This window comes from Dreissena polymorpha, chromosome 8 (genome assembly GCF_020536995.1).
Source record: "Dreissena polymorpha isolate Duluth1 chromosome 8, UMN_Dpol_1.0, whole genome shotgun sequence".
In the NCBI taxonomy this organism is placed as follows: domain Eukaryota; kingdom Metazoa; phylum Mollusca; class Bivalvia; order Myida; family Dreissenidae; genus Dreissena; species Dreissena polymorpha.
Genome location: NC_068362.1, coordinates 99,952,449 through 99,973,803, shown reverse-complemented (window position 1 = coordinate 99,973,803; position 21,355 = coordinate 99,952,449). Strand labels below are relative to the sequence as shown.

Here is a 21,355-nt window from a genome sequence, read left to right as displayed (position 1 = left end):
TAAACTAACAACACGTTTGTGCAGAGTTATCTTTTCATTTATTGAACAAAACAGATTAATAGCAGGTGTCAATAGCTAATTGCAACAGGTTACATTAATGTAGCACTTTATATCGATATATCATTGGAGACAATATACAAAATCAATAATGAGTACAAACATAAGACAAATCTGAGATAGACCAACAAAGCTTGCAAACAATTTAAAATATAGTTAAATCTATGCAATGAAATGCTACCTGAATAATGAATCAAACATTAACTGGTTTGCACTAAGGACAAAAATAAATTAGAACATGAAGTAGATATACAGGCTAAATAATATTTTTTACAGAATTCATGTAAACACAAAATGGTTATAGGACAGACATTGTACAGTATTTTAAAGTTGATCGAATCATGCTTCAAAAGCAACAATGTATTGAATGCTTTAAAATAGTGAAACCAAATTTACAATATATATATATATATATATATGTATCACTAATTACTACAAAACACATCCGAGCATACATACACCTCATTTCACAATCTGCAACAAAAGTACTGTAAAATCCAATTTTTTGTGTGGGGGTTATAAATTTTTGTTTATTTGGTTGGTTGAAAGATCCACACAGTAAAACAATTTAACACATTAAAAAATGATCAAAGAAAACTTTATTTTCTAACAATTATTAGTTTATATTGATTAAAATGTCACGACTGGTATATTACATTACTTGAAAATCATATATTCAGTATATTCGGTAATAAAATTTGCAATTTGAAATCGAAAATACATCGTGAAAATAGGTGACATAACGTTATACACACTACATTTGTATAAATAACGCAAGTAGATGGATCATTTTATATTTTAAATAAATACAATTCACTACGCATGCACAATTTGCATTACTGTGTTTACCACATGACGATGATGATCAATCTACTTGCGTTATTTATAGTTAACTGGTAGTTACTTGGTAGACATACCCAGTAAAATTTTATTACCCAATTTACTGAAAATATGACTTTTTTCAAGTAATGTAATATACAAAATTAATGTAGGACATCATAGCATTCATAACAAGAGCACCGCCTTGCGGGTGCAGACCGCTTATCTTATTTTCTTTATAAAGGTGTAGGGACCTATCTCAATTTCAATCACAAAGAAGGGAGAGATGGAGAGGGGTGTATAGTGTGGGGGTGTGGTCATTTATTACATTATCTTCCAAAAATGCCCAACAAATGCAAAATTTTTATTTTTATTTTGCGGGGGGGGGGGGGGGGGGGGTTCTTGGGTGAAAAAACAAGAGATGTGTTCGTCAGAAACACAATGCCCCCTATTGCGCCGTTTTGAAAAAAAAGTGTTTTTTTTACCTTTGACCTTGAAGGATGACCTTGACCTTCCACCATTCAAAATGTGCAGCTTTATGAAAACGCTTCTTTGAAATATATTTTTTTGACCTTTGACCTTGAAGGATGACCTTGAACTTCCACCACTCAAAATGTGCAGCTTCATGATAACGCCGCTTTGAATTTTTTTTGGCCTTTGACCTTGAATGATGATCTTGACGGATGACCTTAACCTTAAACTTCCACCACTCAAAATGTGCAGCTCCATGATAACACCGCTTTGATATATTTTTTTTTACCTTTGACCTTGAAGGATGACCTTGAACTTCAACCACTCAAAATGTGCAGCTTCATGAGAATGCCGCTTTGAATTTTTTATTTTTTTTTGACCCATAAGGATGACCTTGACCTTTCACCACTCAAAATGTGCAGCTTCATGAGATACACATGCATGCCAAATATTAAGTTGCTATCTTCAATATTAAAAAAGTAAGGCCAATGTTAAAGTTTTCGGACAGACGCCGTATATTTGACATTTACCTTGAAGGATGACCTTGACCTTGGGTGGAGTCTATTGTGGTATGTCAGGTAAGAGTTGTTTTGTCAAATATCAATCATATCTAATCATAAATAAAGAAAATATGGCAATTTTAGCAAAATTTAATAATTTGACCTTGAGAGTCAAGGACATTCCCAGGCTTTGGAAATATTCAACTTGCCAGGTACAATACCCTCATGAAACCATGAAAGTATTTGAAGTTTGAAAGCAATAGCCTTGATACTTAAGAAGTAAAGTGGATCTATATATTAGAAGTAAAGTGGATCTAAACACAAAAAGTAACCATATATTCAAAGTTACTAAGTAAAAAAAGGGCCATAATTCCGTAAAAATGACAACCAGAGATATGCAACTTGTCGTTTACTGTCCCCTTATGATAGTTTGCGAGAGTTCCAAGTATGAAAGAAATATCTATGATACTTTAGGGGTAAAGTGGACCAAAACACAAAACTTAACCAAATTTTCAAGTATAAAGGGTCCATAATTCCGTCAAAATGCCAGTCAGAGTTACATAATTTTGCCTGCACAGTCCCCTTATGATAGTAAGTGTTGCAAGTATGAAAGCAACAGCTTTGATACTTAAGGAATAAAATGGACCTAAACACAAAACTTAACCAAAATTTTTAATTTTCTAAGTATAAAAAGGGCACATAATTCTGTCAAAATGCAAGCCAGAGTTATCTAACTTTGCCTGCCCAGTCTCCTCATGATAGTTAGTAACTGTACCAAGTTTGAATGCAATATCATTGATACTTTATGAGAAAAGCGGACCTAAACGCAAAATTTAACCGGACGCCGACTCCAAGGTGATGACAATAGCTCATTTTTTTTCTTCAAAAACTAGATGAGCTAACAATGTGCGATTGTGAAAAAAACAACACCCAAACTGCCCATGGGTATCTCTTTCACTCTGTATCTGCCTCTCACTATCTTTCTCACCAAAATACTAGTTACTATTCTTTTTCTTTTCTTTTTAAAAAATAGACTCATTTACATAAACAAAACAATATGCAATACAACAAAAGAGTAACAATCAATGTAAACAATATTCATCTATGTATGCCCTTGTGAGTCTAACTCTGTCACTAGAATAAATGTTTCCTGACAACTTCATTACAGAATAAACAAAATGTCAAGAAACTTGGGTAATTGTGACCTTGTTTAATGCTTGAGACACAAATTTCTGCAAGTTCTCATGAACACCTATATTCAATGAATGTCTCTATTCAATCAGTGTTCTCATGAACACCTATATTCAATGAATGTCTCTATTCAATCAGGTTTGTGAACTTTTATTAACCTATTATTAGTAAGGTAAATCTTCATTAAACTGTGATATTTCTTTTTGGTGAAACGTGACTCATCCTACTCAAGCACTTGACTGGCAAGACCAATTTAAGATGATAAACTGCTGGTGATAAAATTATATTTATTTTATCATTTAGATCTATAAAATATATTATAATACTCAAATGATGGCAGCTTGTGCAAAAGTTCACAGATAACTCAGATGAGGGTATTCTCATGATAGTCAACATGCCCACATCCATTCCGTGACAGGTATTTTACGCCGTTATTTACCATTTCAATTACCTTTATTTAATTTGTAAATACCAGTCACTTTCCAGCAATATCAGTAAGAAAGTGATTAGCATTTATTTTGAATTCATATTTGCTTTTTATCTCGACTTTACTCTCTATGAATTTTTGTTTAGGAGATGTTATTTTTTGATCCCATTTTAACATTTCGTAGCGAGTTAAGTCGAGATATACATCAAATATTACTACGAACTAAAAGCTTATCACTTTCTTGCTGATCTGGCTGGAATGTAAGCAGCATCAACACAATTTAAAAAGGAATAATGGGTATTAAACATCGAAAAATGCCTTTATCTGCATGGACGTTGCAATCTTGCCTATCACGTAATTACTCCCTCTTTTACTATTGAATAATTTCAAGTCTGTTCAGATACTTGACAGCCAATCCAAGGGAAGCAAAACTTCCCTCAGCAAAATTCAGCACCATAACATACATCATGTACATATACAATATTTGATTATGATCTTTCAATGACCTTATATTCTACATATACACATACATTTAAAACTTGAGAATAAAATATGGGTAACGGGAAAGAAAGTTTCCAGTTAGTAAAGAAAATTACCATTAAATGGTGAATATTTCTTTCAAGCATAGAATACATCTGAACTCATGCTTGAAAACTTTTCTTAACTGGCATATCAGGATAATAATTGTACATTTATAATCAGTAAGGAAATAAGTCATCAATAGTATCATATAATAATGAAATAAATCTGGCATATGTGTTTACACAATTATACTTTAAGGCTCTGTCCCTTTAATAACCTTCTAGCAAAATGAACAAAGCAAATGTATAATTTGGTACAAAAATGTGACTTAAAAAATGTTATTATCATTTACAAATTTACAAAAAAATACATTTTTTCCCCAAATCCATGATACTGTTCACCAGATTTTTGTATACAGCATTTATAAAAGCAGCTGTACATAAATATGTTAGTAAAATAATTATGATTCAATAAGAACCTTGCTGTACTACATAGATATTCAGTCTATTGAAATGAACGTGGAAATCGTTTGAAATGTGGAAGAATTGATAAAGCTCAATCACATGGCTTATAAATACATTGTGTGGAGTCAGAGCTCCAGATAAGGATTTAGTCTAAAGGGTATTTCACCCCTGATATTATTGTTAAAGCGTTACATATTTTACTCCTTTATGGTTTCAGCCATAAAGGGTATTTAGGAATATTTAGGGGTATTTTCCATTTCCATAGAAAACTGACACAGAAAATGGCGTGTTAAATCTAGAAATAGTATTATTTGTTATTTATATTATTAAATGCAAATAGAAGGAATTTAAAATAACGATATGAAAAGACTTTCTTTGAAAATATTCCCGCAGACGCCGCTGGTCGCTTTAAAAGGCCCTGTTTTGATCCGCAAACATAAGGGCCGCCATTTTTAAAACAAGCTTATTTTGATTGACTTACTTTCATTCAAAGGCATTATGACTTACACTAAAAACTCAACTGGATTATTGGTTAAACCGGTTACGCACTTTAATCGATTTAAAATACGTACCAAGATTTGTATTGCGTTTTGTTACGTACTGGGCCGATTTTTAATGCGTTTTAAAACATAAAAGAATGATTCCCACACATTTCAAGAAAAAAATTGTTCCACATTAAAAATATCTTCTTTTTTTAACCAAATAAACTACAAAACATGAAAACGGTCTTATGCCATATGTGGCTAGTGAGACCCATTTTCCTTCATATACAGTAAATTGGCGTTGCTAGAAATCAGCTTGCATTTATTCTGTTAATGATGAAAGAGTTGTTTTCATTGTAACCAGATCGATTGCTTGATGTTTAAAGGGATAGGAAATTTGTAATCATGGAATGACATCGGATATTAATGGGATGATATGACTAAATTTAAGTGATGAACAACTGTGATCACACTGCTGTTTTGTTTTGATATTGTTAATGAATTAAATCAAGGCATATGTTTAATGAAACACAGACAAATTAAGAAATTAACTGTGATATTCTGTATGCCAACAATTTTAGCTTTTTTAGCATTTTAGCAAATGATTCAAAGGATTTTCTTCATTTAAATATTTCCTACCAAAGCCAAACAAGAAACCGTCTGAGACGAGTGATGCTCCCCAAAGTTTTTTTGTCACAATATTGCACTATATATTCAGATAAAAGGAAACGTCTTGAGGGCAAAGTAGTTGGGGGGACAAGATTTTTTTTTATAGAAAATTTCAAAGAGCCATAACTCTGTGAAAAATCATCCGACCAGAACCCGCTGATAATATGCACATCTTCTCTTGGTAGTGAAGCTTTCCATAAAGTTTCATTGAATTCCGGTCATTAGTTGCTGAGAAATAGCCCGGACAAGAATTGAACTTTATGTACAGTTAACGGAAAATTTCAAAGGGCCATAACTCTATGAAAAATCATCCGACCAGAACCCGTTGATAATATGCACATCTCCTCTTGGTAGTGAAGCTTCCTATAAAGTTTCATTGAATTCCGGTCATTAGTTGCTGAGAAATAGCCCGGACAAGAATTGCACTATATGTACAGTTCATGGAAAATTTCAAAGGGCCATAAATCTGTGAAAAAACATTCGACCAGAACCCGCTAACAATATGCACATCTCCTCTTTGTAGTGAAGCTTCCCATAAAGTTCATTGACTTCCGGTCATTAGTTGCTGAGAAAAGCCCGGACAAAAATTGTGCACAGACGGACAGAAGAAGCGGCGACTATATGCCCCCCCAAAAATAAATTTGGGGGGGGGGGCATAAAAACTGAAATAGATGGTAAAAATTATTGAATAATATTAATGATCAAGGAATGTAATGGATAAAATGTGTGGAAGACAGTTCATTAATACCAATTGTTTCAAACAATACTGCTTTGATACTACATATACATGTATAATCCAAGCAAATGAAACGCATACTGTATTTGCCTTAAAGCAGTTGTAACTCCCAATGCTTTGAATTGATCCTTCTAAGGGGGAGAACCCAGTTTTAAGCAATTTATGTAAATAGTTTATAAAGTAGTGTAAGGAACAAGAATTTCTCTCCTGAAATAATTTCTTGAGTTTCATCATTTACTATATTGAATATGTCTATAAATATAGCTGATTAAACTCATAGGATGTCATATTAATTTACACAGAATTACTCAATTTAAAGTAACACATTATTATTATGATAACTGCCTGAGATACATGTAAGTCAATACACCTCATACTGAACATATTCAATTAATTACCTAGTATCAAGACATCTTATTGTATCAAAACATGTTCACAGAATTAATGTCATAAGACAGGTCAATCAAATTATATAAAGCATTAAAAAATGCTAGAAATACAATTTTACATATGATCAAGAACAAGTATTTTGAATGGTTGTATTACACTAACAAGAGCACCGCATAACGGGTGCCACATTCTGCTGCGAAAAACTTGTCAGAATTTTTTTTTTTTTTTAGAGGTCACAGTGACCTTGACCTTTGACCTAGTGACCCAACAAGAGATGTGTTTGTCTGAAACACAATGCCCTACTGCGCCACATTGAAATACAATTTCTATTTATCATTTGGCAGGTATAGAAATTATCTCCCTTTAAAGGTTACTTCCCTTGAATTTTGTCCAATCCAACGGGGTGAGGGGGGGGGGGGGGGGAGGGTCTCACAGTCAATTATGACCATGTCAGACATCACTGATAACCACGGCCTGTAGTTTAAAAGAGAACATAGCCATAGAGTTGATCATGTATCTATGGACATATGTCCACCGTTATGTATTGAACATCAAAGAAATGATTATTATATGATTTATAAAAAAACCTTTGACAAATCAATCATTTGGTTTATAAATAATCTAAATGATAAATCTGTACAGTAACTGTGAAAAGAACTTAAATTCTTGGTAAGGAAATATAAAATATGAGATTTATAATTATATTCATTACTTCCCTTGAATTTAATTCTGTATTAAATTTCTATTTTTAGTAGCAAATAATTGAAAGCCACTACTGTGACTGTAGATTCACCACTCAAAATGTGCAGCTCCATGAGGCACACATGCATGCCAAATATATAAAGTGGCTATGTGGAAAAGGGGCCATAATTATGACAAAATGCTTGATAGAGTTGTCTGCTCTTGTTTATAGGTTGGGGTCATGTTGGTAAACAAGTATGCAAAATATGAAAGCAATATGTCAAGGGACATTGAAAATAGTTGGGGTATGACGCAAACTTTAACATTTGCTGCATATTCTAAGTGAAAAAGGAGCCATAATTATGACAAAATGCTCGATAGAGTTGTCTGCTATTGTTAATAGGTTGGGGTCATGTTGGTAAACAAGTATGCAAAATGTGAAAGCAATATGTCAAGCGACAAAGAAAATATTAGGGGTAGTACGAAAACTTTAACATTTGGACGCTAACGTAGACGCTAACACAGACGATCACGCCGACGCCAGGGTGAGTATATATGATAGCTCCACTATATATATTTCATATATAATAGTCCAGCTAAAAATAACCAACCAATCGAAACCCGATCAAACTTAAAAAATCCTGTTAAGTTAAGAATTGGAGTCAGAGTTCAAGAATGATACTTATTGTGTACAATGGATACCAAACTTGATTCATTATTTCATTAACATGCAATAAAATATTTTCTTGTTCAAATCAGATTTAACATGTTTTAACAATAATAGAACATTTAACACTGATAATAAATCAAACAATTTATACAATTTATACAATCAACAATAATCAATAATTACCAGGCAAGTTAACATAAACAATAATGGCACATACGATTTGTACAGACACCTTTATCTTGAATGGTACAATTACATAAAAACAACAGTTTTCAATTAATAATCATTACTATAATTAGAGACGCGCTCTGAGAAAACGAGGCTTAATGCATGTGTGTTAAGTGTCATCCCAGATTAGCCTGTGCAGTCTACACAGGCTAAGCAGTCTGCACAGGCTAATCAGGGACGACACTTTCCGCTTTAATGGTATTTTTCATTCAAAGAAAATCCATTTAAGGCGGAAAGTGTTGTCCCTGATTATAGCCTGTGCAGACTACACAGGCTAATCTGGGACGACACTTTACGCACATGCTTTAAACCCAGTTTTCTCAGAACGCGACTCATTAAAATATTCCAAACCACCTCTTTTTTTTGAAACAAAGGATTCTACAAAACTTCAGTATTTGTATACTTGTGATTGAAATCAATACAAATACTAGTAGATAAGTTACTTAAAAGTATTGCAATTGCCAAAATTAAGAACAAAGAAAATGTTTTTTTTGTACATTAAATTTAAAAATCACATAAAATAAAAATACGGTTCAAAACATAAGCTCTAGGTTACAGTATACTAGTAAAAGTTATTCAAAACAAGAGGGCCATGCTCGCCCTAGTTACTAGTTAGCTCACCTTAGAGGAGTCGGTTCATTCATTTTTTACCAAACATCAAACTTGACCTAGATATTGTCCAGACAAACAACCTGGTCAAGTTTCATCATTATTGAACCAAAACTCTGGCATATGGAGTGGTTTTGTTTTTGTAAGATTTGACCTGGTGACCTATATTTTGAGTTGACCCCCTTACCAAACATCAAACTTTGCTTACAAAAATAAATATTATGACCAAGATTCATTAAATCTGAAACACAATTGTGACCACTAGAGTGTTTACAAGGATTTTGTATAATATAATGAAAATTTGGACAATCTAAGGGCAACAATGATGGCAATGTTTTTCAACGGACCGGAACCACTTTTAAACTCAACCAACATATCATTAAGACAAACATTTTGACAAAGTAACATGAAGATTGGGCATGAAATGTGACTTCTACAGTGTTTACAAGTTTTTTCTTTTTTTTGACCTAGTGACCTAGTTTTTGACCCGGCACGACCCAGTTTCGAACTCAACCAAGATTTCATTGGGAACTCGACCGAGATTTCATTGGGACAAAGCTTCTGACCAAGTTTCATAAAGATCGGACAATAACTGTGGCCTCTAGAGTGTTTACGAACGAATCTGGACAGACGACGGACAAAGACTGGTCACAAAAGCTCACCTGAGCAATCAGGTGAGCTAAAAAGACATCTACATTTGCAGAAAAAAATCTACAATCTTTCAAAGGAATGATTTGTATAACAATGAACTAATATGGCAGCAGTTACAGATAAATATTTCAGACACAAGTATATTCATTGTCTAAAAATGTGAAATGTCAACTGTCACAAACGCGAAAAGCCATGAGTCCAAAAACACATTACACTAATATTAAGTCAGGCTGCAATAAATATAACTATACTCCGTCAGACAATGTTTCAAAACATATACTTATTTGCTAATTTTATCTTTCAGATTTGTTCCTTATTTTATCAACAATTTCATAGCTTCTTTTAGACTGAAGTAATGCTGTGATGTTGTTGAATTTACATCAACACATTCTCGCAGTCTGTTACATCAACCACATTCTTGCAGTCTGTTACATCAACCACATTCTCGCAGTCTGTTACATCAACCACATTCTTGCAGTTTGTTGAATGATGGAGAAAGATGCAACCTTCTTTCTTTTTGTTTCTGCCTTCAGAGATTCACTGCTCTAGTATTTTAAAGGATGTTTTTACTTTGTTTATTTTAGAAGGGACTCATAAAAAAGGCTTCATATCATAAAATAAAATTGCTGAATCAGCACTATTCTTTTGACTTTGACCTGTCTTTTCAAATTACACTTTTAACTCTTTCAGTGCTGGAAGCCAATTTTGAAGGCCTTTGCAAACAGTTTGGATCCAGATGAGACGCCACAGAAGTGGCATCTCATCAGGATTCAACCTGTTTGCTATTCTGATAGTATCATTTGAAAAAAAATCAAAGAGAATGCTAATATTAGAAAATTCAGCAGACGACATTTTAGCAGACACATTTCCCAGCATGCAAAGGGTTAAACAATATAATAAAATATTAATGCCTGATACACAGTTATCACATACAAAAAGTTGCGAGTAACCAGGGAACTTTTCATGAGATACACAGAACAACTATTGTGCGGAGGTGATAGGTGAAGGTCATCAGAACCTATCAAGGTCAAGACAGGGTCAAGGTCATTTGGTAGCCACTTTGGGGAAGTTCTGGTAGATCTTCGAGTCTTCTTGGGGGGGAGGACTGAAAAGACATGACATAATAAGTGTCTCGTTCTGAGAAAACTGGTCTTAATGCATGTGCCTTAACTGGATTTTTGTGTAGAATAGACTTCCTTTAAATGAAAAATACCTTAAAAGCGGAAAGTGTCATCCCTGATTAGCCTGTGTGGACTGCACATGCTAATCTGGGACCACACTTTACGCACATGCATTATGCCCAGTTTTCTCAGAACACGACTCATACTGGTATCATAATTACAAATACTAAATGTGCTGTGATGTCTCTACCTTTTAGTTAGGAAATAAACAGATGATCATCAAAAGTTTTAAGTCTCTATAACGCTCAAAATCAACGAAAATTTCGTTAAGTATTTCGTAAAATAAAGTTAACACCTTCACAATCAGTGTTCCTTATAGCAAAAGCCAAAATTTCAACGCTAGATGTGGTATGATTACATAGATTTTTGTCGATACAAAATGCTCGTTTTTATATATTTGTGACCACAATTAATTTCCGCGAATATATCTGTTCATACGACACACAAACACAATTTTTGTGTTCATGTGTCGTATGAATAGATATGCAAAACAATAATAAAAACAAGCATTTTGTATCTACAAACATCTATTTTACCAGACCACATCTGACGTTGAAATTTTGGCAATTGCCATAAGGAACACTGATTTTTAATTAGTTAAGTTTATTTTACGAACAATTGTACGAAATTTTAGTTGATTTTAAATAGTAATGTTACTTTAATTTTGCACAAAGTCATGCAATTTGCTTTAAAAAACCGCCATCTTTTACAAATAAAAATTAGTGACACACAAAAATTTAAGATTGTGAAAAATACTTTTCTATCACCCTTCCTTAAAAACAATCATCTGATTAATTTTTAACAATGGTGTCTTGTTATGCAAGTTTAATTCTGAATATTCCTGTACCAAATAACTTGGTTTACTTTTATGTTACTTGACAACCAACACGTACAATGATGATTTAATCTACAAAAACAGAAATAAAGAAACATCTGCAAAAGGTTCTAGGATAAACACAGTCACAGTTACCTTGACCTTGGACCTAGTGACCCAAAATTGTCAGTCTGTCATAAATATAAAACAGAGGGACAAATATGCTTTGTTGACTTCTTTGACCATCCATTCAGGTAACACTAAAGACATTTTGTAAACACCACATTTATTTGACACCTTTTAAAACCCCATATCAGAGCTCATTTTTATTATATTGACACATTTGCAACCTGGATAAACTAATAATTTACGCTTGATTAGTCTTTGGTACTACCTACATGTACCCCGGTACACTTTAGTATACTTAATTGGACCCCGGGTACAGTTAATATACTAACATGTACCCGGGCCATTTAATACAGTACCCAAGATTTATTCCCTCCTAAAATCCCATGTCCTAAAAAGTGCTACGGAATATAAAATTCGCTTTAAAAAAAAACTTCCTCAAAATGCTTTTTGAAAAGTTTCGATAATATAGAGACGAAATTGACATTATTGTGACCATAATTAATTTGATGAAAAAGCCGACAACAACCAATTTAGGGTTATATAAGTATACTTAAGAGTACCCGGGGTACATTTAAGAAGTACCCGAGCCGACAATGACCAATCAAACATAATTTACCACCTCATATTTTCATCAGTGTTAATAACATATAACTGCTCTATGTGAAATAATATACATGTTTCGTTAGTTGTCAACATAAACAATCTAAAATTTCAGAAAATGGAAGCTGGAATCTATGATAATTATTCATATTTGGAGAGTGAGTTATGTTAAATAATACACTCAAATATATATCATTTTTATTGCATATATGTTTTTCATGCATTAACATTTAAAAATAGTATTTCAATGAATAACATGAATTCATTTTGATGTAATAAATTTGTGTTGTTGTGAAATTATATTTAAATCATAGAACTATAATATTTGAGCTTCAATCTGGGAACATGGGACTGAATCCATTAGTATACAGGAGTTGTCTGCGCAGGCTAGTATACAGGAGTTGTCTGCACCTGAATCCATTAGTATAAAGGAGTTGTCTGCACCTGAATCCATTAGTATAGAGGAGTTGTCTGCACATGACAAATGGGACTTAATCCATTAGTATACAGGAGTTGTCTGGACTGAATCCATTAGTATACAGGAGTTGTCTGCACCTGAATCCATAAGTATACACGAGTTGTCTGCACAGGCTAATCAGGGACAATATTTTCCACCTAGACAGGATTTTTGCTCAAAAGACTTTCTTTCAACTAAAAACTCCCTATAAGTGGAAAATGTCGTCGCTGATTAGCCTGTGCTGGTACTGCACAGGCTAATCTAAAATGGGAAGAAATTTAAATGTTTTATTATTAATACTTTGTATAAAAAAAGCAACTAAACCATATATTAATGTATGTAAAGTACACATTTATTCTCTGTTTAGTTATATTCTTTCGTTATGATTCTCCCTATCATAAATCAATGTGTCTGTTTTTACACAGTGACAGCTCTATTTTGAAAAGTGTTCAATTCCTTTGTTCTTGCCAGCAAATATACTTAGCTAAATATTTAAAAGAAGATACATGTTCCGATCTCAAGCCTGTGTAAATACTGTTTTAAAAGCTTAATATAATATTATATGAGCTATGTTATGCCAAAGTTTAATGCTTATGCAGCTATCATAGCGACCAGCATTGGCCATTGCTATTCTCAATAATCTTTTTTCCCATAAGAAGCAACATGAAAATGGCTTTTGCAAACAGCATAAAACCAGAATAGCCTGCGAGTAACTTGCAGTCTGTTTACGTTTTATTCTGTTTGCTGCTCATCATGTATGTACGGGTTGGAAATAAAGCCTTCAAAACTTGAATCTAGTAATTAGATCGTTAATTAAATTTAACTTTTTATGGGACTACAAATGCATCAAAATACGTATCTAAGTGATAAAGGGTTAAAAGGAGCCTTTTCACAGATTTTGGCATGTATTGAAGATTGTCATTAAATGGTTTATATTGATAAATGTAAACATTGGGTCTAAAAATCGACAGTTAAAAATACACAAGAATACAATTAAAGAATTTAAAAAAAAAGTAACCCTCAAGAGGGCTCGAACCACTGACCCCTGGAGCCATGGAGCAAAAGTCTACTGCTCTATCCACTTGACCATCCTCTCTTCTACCATTTTCAATGTATTTGTTTACCTCATATATGCAATCCTCGTAGTATCAAAAAATACGACGACAACAACAGAATTTTCCAAATTATTCAATCGTTTCGCGTTGCAAAATTTATAATTTACAAGTTTTTAAATTGTCATAAGATGCACATAATGGGTATTTAAGAGCATAGTTAATGTTCAGTATTACTGTTTCCTCACAAATATCATAACTTCAAGAAAAATTTGCGAATCTGAAACAATTTTTTTCAATTTTGTCAATTTACCAAAGCATGAAAAGGCCCCTTTGAGTCCCGCCATGATTAAGGGATTTTCAGCAGCGGGCATGGTAGCTTCTGACCACACTGTGCCGTTGTGCAGGCTGCTCTAGAGCTTTGCTGGCTGCATATGACATTACATATGACATGACATCCAGTTTTATACAATGCGACTCCTATAGAATGGTCATCGACCATAGATAAACAGTTTTGGAAATTCAAATTAATTAGAGCCATTCATAATAATTGTTAAAAAAGCCTGTTGCTTTGCAATGATTTAATTAATACATAGACTGTAGTATTTACCATTCAGGATTAAATATTTAGCATTACAAATATTAAATAATACAACAAGAGCTGTCCCCATCGGAAGACATATTGCCCCTGAAAAACGCTTGTTCAAAACCTTAACGCAGATTTCGAAACCTTAATGCGGACCCTAAGTTCAAGATCAAGGTCAAAGGGGTCAAAATTTGTGTGCGTATGGAAAGGCCTTGTCCATATACACATGCATACCAATTATGAAGGTTACATCTGAAGCGACATAGAAGTTAAGAGCATTTTTCGAAACCTAAAAGCAAAACTGTGACAGACGGACAGTCCGATCACTATATGCCCTCCTTCGGGGGCATAAAAATCTTCATTGTTAATACATGTTTATGAATGCCATATAATATGTGGACATGGTTAACCCATTCATGCCTAGCGTCCTGAAAAAAGGACATTGCAAACAACGTAGACCCAGATGAGACGCTGCATAATGCGGCGTCTCATCTGGGTCTGCGCTGTTTGCTTAAATGAATTTCTTTAAGAAATATTCTAAATATAGAAATAAATTTACTTGACACCCCTAATTTTGGAAATAAATTGATCCAATTTAGAAGGATGGGAGAGTCCACTGGGCATAAATGGGTTAATGTGGTGTTAGTAACATACTGAAGATTACATGGATAATGACGACTTGAAGCAACGTGTGAAAACATACCCAGATGCCTGTAGCTATGGACTTAAATCATTTTTGTATGGTTAAGGTAATATTAACAGTAAATTGGAGAGAAAGTCAAAGTATCTTAAAGTTCAAATTCTTTTCCTATGGACTTTTACCACATGCACAATTCAGGCAATATTGAAACCACATGCACAATTTAGGCAATATTGAACGTGTATTTTAATCAAACAATCCCAATAGTTTAACTTCTTTTCCAATGGACTTTTACCACATGCACAATTTAGGCGTCATTGGAAGTATACTTTAAAACAAGAGCACCGCATAACGGGTGCCTGCAACGCTCGGCTGCGGGTGCAGTTTTGAAAAAATGAAAGCTTGTCAGAATTTTTAGAGGTCACAGTTACCTTGACCTTGGACCTAGTGACCCAAAAATGGGTGTGGTGTGTGGAACTCATCAAGATGCATCTACATATGAAGTTGCAAAGTTGTAGATGGAAGCACTTTGATTGTAAAGCCTATGTTAAAGTTTTATATTATATGTCACATTGACCTTGACCTTTGACCTAGTAACCCAAAAATGGGTGTGGCGTGTATAACTCATCAAGGTGCTTCTCCATATGAAGTTTCAAAGTTGTAGGAGGAAGCACTTAGATTTTAGAGCCTATGTTAAAGTTTTATATTAGAGGTCACAGTGACCTTGACCTTTGACCTAGTGACCAAAAATAGGGTGTGGCATGTAGAACTTATCAAGATGCAGCTACATATGAAGTTTCAAAGTTGTAGGTGGAAGCACTTTGATTTTACAGCCAATGTTAAGGTTTTAGCACAGCGGACGGCGAGCTGGCTATGACAATACCTCGGTTTTTCTCTGAAAACAGCCGAGCTAATGACATCAAACAATCCTTAATGTTCAATATCTCTGCTATCACAGGAATAGCTATCAACAATAAACTATTATTAAATTACATTGTATTAAAAAATGGATGTCAAAAGTGCCTTCTTTTTTAATACTAAATTTACAATGGACTGAAACCACATCACATACAGATTTTATTCAGTCAGTTCAAACATAATTATTACTGTGTAAGTGATCTTGCAGAACTTGGTATATATTGGCATGAGCCTCCCTATGTGAAATCAGGGCTTAATGCCTTTAACTTATAAATGAGTGTCCTCTCAGATTAGGCTGTTCAAGTGTCCTCTCAGATTAGGATGTTCAAGTGTCCTCTCAGATTAGGCTGTTCAAGTGTCCTCTCAGATTAGGCTGTAAAGTGTCCTCTCAGATTAGGATGTTCAAGTGTCCTCTCAGATTAGGCTGTTCAAGTGTCCTCTCAGATTAGGCTGTTCAAGTGTTCTCTCAGATTAGGCTGTAAAGTGTCCTCTCAGATTAGGCTGTTCAAGTGTTCTCTCAGATTAGGCTGTTCAAGTGTCCTCTCAGATTAGGCTGTAAAGTGTCCTCTCAGATTAGGCTGTTCAAGTGTCCTCTCAGATTAGGCTGTAAAGTGTCCACTCAGATTAGGCTGTTCAAGTGTCCTCTCAGATTAGGCTGTAAAGTGTCCTCTCAGATTAGGCTGTTCAAGTGTCCTCTCAGATTAGGCTGTAAAGTGTCCTCTCAGATTAGGCTGTTCAAGTGTCCTCTCAGATTAGGCTGTTCAAGTGTCCGCTCAGATTAGGCTGTTCAAGTGTCCTCTCAGATTAGGCTGTTCAAGTGTCCTCTCAGATTAGGCTGTTCAAGTGTCCTCTCAGATTAGGCTGTTCAAGTGTCCTCTCAGATTAGGCTGTTCAAGTGTCCTCTCAGATTAGGCTGTTCAAGTGTCCTCTCAGATTAGGCTGTAAAGTGTCCTCTCAGATTAGGCTGTAAAGTGTCCTCTCAGATTAGGCTGTTCAAGTGTCCTCTCAGATTAGGCTGTTCAAGTGTCTCTCAGATTAGGCTGTTCAAGTGTTCTCTCAGATTAGGCTGTAAAGTGTCCTCTCAGATTAGGCTGTTCAAGTGTTCTCTCAGATTAGGCTGTTCAAGTGTCCTCTCAGATTAGGCTGTTCAAGTGTCCTCTCAGATTAGGCTGTTCAAGTGTCCTCTCAGATTAGGCTGTTCAAGTGTCCTCTCAGATTAGGCTGTTCAAGTGTCCTCTCAGATTAGGCTGTAAAGTGTCCTCTCAGATTAGGCTGTTCAAGTGTCCTCTCAGATTAGGCTGTAAAGTGTCCTCTAAGATTAGGCTGTTCAAGTGTCCTCTCAGATTAGGCTGTAAAGTGTTCTCTCAGATTAGGCTGTAAAGTGTCCTCTCAGATTAGGCTGTAAAGTGTCCTCTAAGATTAGGCTGTTCAAGTGTCCTCTCAGATTAGGCTGTAAAGTGTCCTCTCAGATTAGGCTGTAAAGTGTCCTCTAAGATTAGGCTGTAAAGTGTCCTCTCAGATTAGGCTGTTCAAGTGTCCTCTAAGATTAGGCTGTTCAAGTGTCCTCTAAGATTAGGCTGTTCAAGTGTCCTCTAAGAACAGGCTGTTCAATTTATGCAGGCTATTCAGCAACAACACTTTCTGTCTTCACACAATAAGTGCTTAGAAAATACTTTCTTTAAACAAAAAACAAAAAAAAACATAAAAGCGAAAGTGTCGTTCCTGCATGATTCCCCTGTGCAGAGTACACAGGCTAATCTAGGTTGATGCTTAATGCACCTGCATTAAACACAGTTTCCCCACAGCAAGGCTCAAATGTGGGATTGCGTCCTATCTGGGGCTTGGTCTTACAATACTGTCAATCACATTACTTATCTGGGGCTTGGTCTTACAATACTGTCAATCACATTACTTATCTGGTGCTTTGTCTTACAATACTGTCAATCACATTACTTATTTGCTGCATGGTCTTACAATACTGTCAATCACATTACTTATCTGGGCCTTGGTCTTACAATACTGTCAATCACATTACTTATCTGGTGCTTTGTCTTACAATACTGTCAATCACATTACTTATTTGCTGCATGGTCTTACAATACTGTCAATCACATTACTTATCTGGTGCTTGGTCTTACTATACTGTCAATCACATTACTTATCTGGTGCTTGGTCTTACAATACTGTAAATCACATTACTTATCTGGTGCTTGGTCTTACAATACTGTCAATCACATTACTTATCTGGTGCTTTGTCTTACAATACTGTCAATCACATTACTTATTTGCTGCATGGTCTTACAATACTGTCAATCACATTACTTATCTGGTGCTTGGTCTTACATTACTGTCAATCATGGTCTTACAATACTGTCAATCACATTACTTATCTGGGCCTTGGTCTTACAATACTGTCAATCACATTACTTATCTGTTGCTTGGTCTTAAAATACTGTCAATCACATTACTTATCTGGTGCTTGGTCTTACAATACTGTCAATCACATTACGACACATCTGAGTACACAAAATATAATTGAGCCGTGCCCTGTGAAAAAGGGGTTTAATGCACATGCGCTATTATGATGCTATTTTCTGTTTCAAGAAAGTCTCTTCTTAGCAAAAATCTAGTTTATTCGGAAAGTATCGTCCGTGATTAGCCTGTGTGGACTGCAAGGCTTATATGGGATGACACATTAAGCACATGCCTTAAACCCATTTTTCACAGAGCAGGGCCCATAAGTTAACATTATAATATTCCAAAGCATTAATACATTATTCTTGTTTGCCTTTCCATAGCAACATTTCTTCAGAATGGACTGAAAAGTAGAACAAGATGTCTTCTCCATGTCTACATATGTAAGGCTTGCTCTGACAGAAGATAACAATGTAACATTGACCTTATTTTAGAAAACAAATGCTTATTTACCTATAAAAACAAGATGTGCTTGTGAAACACCATGTCCCCCTATATGACGTTTGACCTTGAAGGATGACCTTGACCTTGACCCTTCACCACTCAAAATGTGCAGCTCCTTGAGATACACACGCATTTCAAATATAAAATTGCTAGCTTCAATATTGCAGAAGTGACATTCCATCAGCAATTTTGACCCATATATTTGACCTTGAAGGATGACCTTGACCTTTCACCACTCAAAATGTGCAGCTCCATGAGATACATTCTCTCCCCTTATTTGTGGCATGTGATAAAAAACATCAACAAATGCCACAGTTTCACAATCAACACTTACTTGATGTATATGTTTGAAAATACTATTAAAAACACACACAACAGTTTTAAACAAGAAACCATCTGAGACGGGTGATGCTCCCCAAAGGTCACAATATTGCACTATATATTCAGATAAAAGGAAACGTCTTGAGGGGCATAACTTTGGACAAAATAATACGATGGATGGTTTAGCAACTTAAAAATTTCAAAGGGCCATAACTCTCTAAATAAATCATCTAACCAGAACCCACAAATAACATGTGCATCTCCTCAAGGTAGTTAAGCTTCCCATAAAGCTATATGTACAGTTTATAGAAAATTTCAAAAGGCAAAATCTGTGAAAAATCATCCGACCAGAACTGGCTGATAATATGCACATCTTCTCTTGGTAGTGAAGCTTCCCATAAAGTTTAATTGAATTCCGGTCATTAATTGCTGAGAAATAACCCAGACAAAAATTGTGCACGGACAGACACACGCACGGACAGACGAAGCGGCGACTATATGCTCCCCCCAAAATTTATAAAAACAAAGAACCACAGAAACAGTTGCTGACAAAGTTCACTTAATGTGTTTGTAATACATGTAATAAGCTTCAATTGGGTAATTTGCAGATATTTTTTTACTTGATTGAAAAGAAAAATCATAAGGATAAACAAAGTACATGTATTTGTCTTAAACATGTCTTGTTATTGTACCATACCATACCCCACACACTAGTTGTCCAAACCAAACCAGTTAATACCCAATGTACCAATGTACTTACTTTGCAACTGGTCTGAAAGAAGATATGTCCAATATGCATCTCAACTGTTATTTTGTAAAAGAATTTATTAACAAACCACTTAATGCAAAATAACAGAACAATCTGCACTTACATATCTAGCCAAAGTAAAATAAATTAATATAATCTGAAAGCCCATTTAACCCTCTTACATTTATAAATATACATATTTTTTGTCACTTAGAAAGTTAAATTTTATTAATTTTATTTATTTAAGACCTTTCTTACGTAATTCAAGTTTTAAAGGCTTCATTTTAACACCTTAGATACTGCTGAGCAGCAAACAGTATAAAACCTGAACAGACAGGTTAGTTACTCGCAGGCTGTTCTGGTTTTATGCTGTTTAAACATAGCCATTTTCACTTTGCTTCTGAGTGGGAAAAGGTTAAAGGCCAGAATATAGCATTTAATCAACTTTTATTTTGGCAAAGGTTTTAAAAACCAACCACTTAATGCAAAACAACAGATCAATCTATGCTAACAGTTCAAGCCAAAGTAAAATAATAAGAGCCGCATCTTGAGAAAACTGGGCATAATGCATGTGCATAAAGTGTCATCCCAGATTAGCCTGTGCAGTCCGCACAGGCTAATCAGGGACGAAACTTTCCGCTTTTATGGTATTTTTGGTTTCGAAGAAGTCCCTCCTTACCAAAAATCAAGTTTAGGCGGAAAGTGTCATCCCTGATAAGCCTGTGCGGATTGAACAGGCTTATCTGGGACGACACTTTACGCACATGCATTAAGACCAGTTTTCTCAGAACAAGGCTCATATGATTATAACAGAAAGTCCCACTTCCGAGCAAAACAAGCTGATAGCCTTATCTGGCTTTCAAGAGAGAAAACATAAATATTCATCATATGTATATAAGCTAACACACATATCAAACATCTGACATGCATGTTGATGATCAGTGGATTTTGCGGAGACCTAAAAAAAACTACCTGATGCATTAATTTATTTAGCCCTTTACCACTTAGATATTAAAGTATTTGGGCGCATTTTTAGTCTCTTAGAAAGTTAAATGTTATTATAGACCTTTCTTACTAGATTCGAGTTTTAAAGGCTTCATTTCCAACAGTAAGATACTGATGAGCAGCAAACAGCATAAACCTGTACAGACTGCGAGTTACCTGCAGGCTTTTCTGGTTTTATGTTGTTTGCACATAGCCATTTTCACTTTGCTTCTGAGAGGGAAAGATTTAAATATTCCCAAAAATGTTCTCTCACAAAAAATAGACTCAAAGATTGACTTACTTGCATACAAAATTAAACATCCCCATTTGTCCATAATTAAAACTCCAGTGTTTTGCTTGTAGGATGAATACATTTAAGTTTGGACATCAAGCTATCCTGGACAAATTTGTTTTGGGATCAATTTCCATAAGGTGTTAA

At 34.7% G+C, this 21,355-nt stretch overlaps 1 protein-coding gene across 1 annotated transcript in view; it reads right to left on the bottom strand.

Moving 5' to 3' along the window:
• Window positions 1-1,257: 1,257 nt before the first annotated feature.
• LOC127840764 (tyrosine-protein phosphatase non-receptor type 11-like) overlaps window positions 1,258-21,355 on the bottom strand; it is an 83,802-nt gene continuing 63,704 nt past the window's right edge. The window contains exon 15 of the mRNA XM_052369179.1: window positions 1,258-10,672. Coding sequence (XP_052225139.1) covers window positions 10,612-10,672 — 61 coding nt within the window. The 3' untranslated portion in view covers window positions 1,258-10,611. The remainder of the gene's footprint in view (window positions 10,673-21,355) is intronic.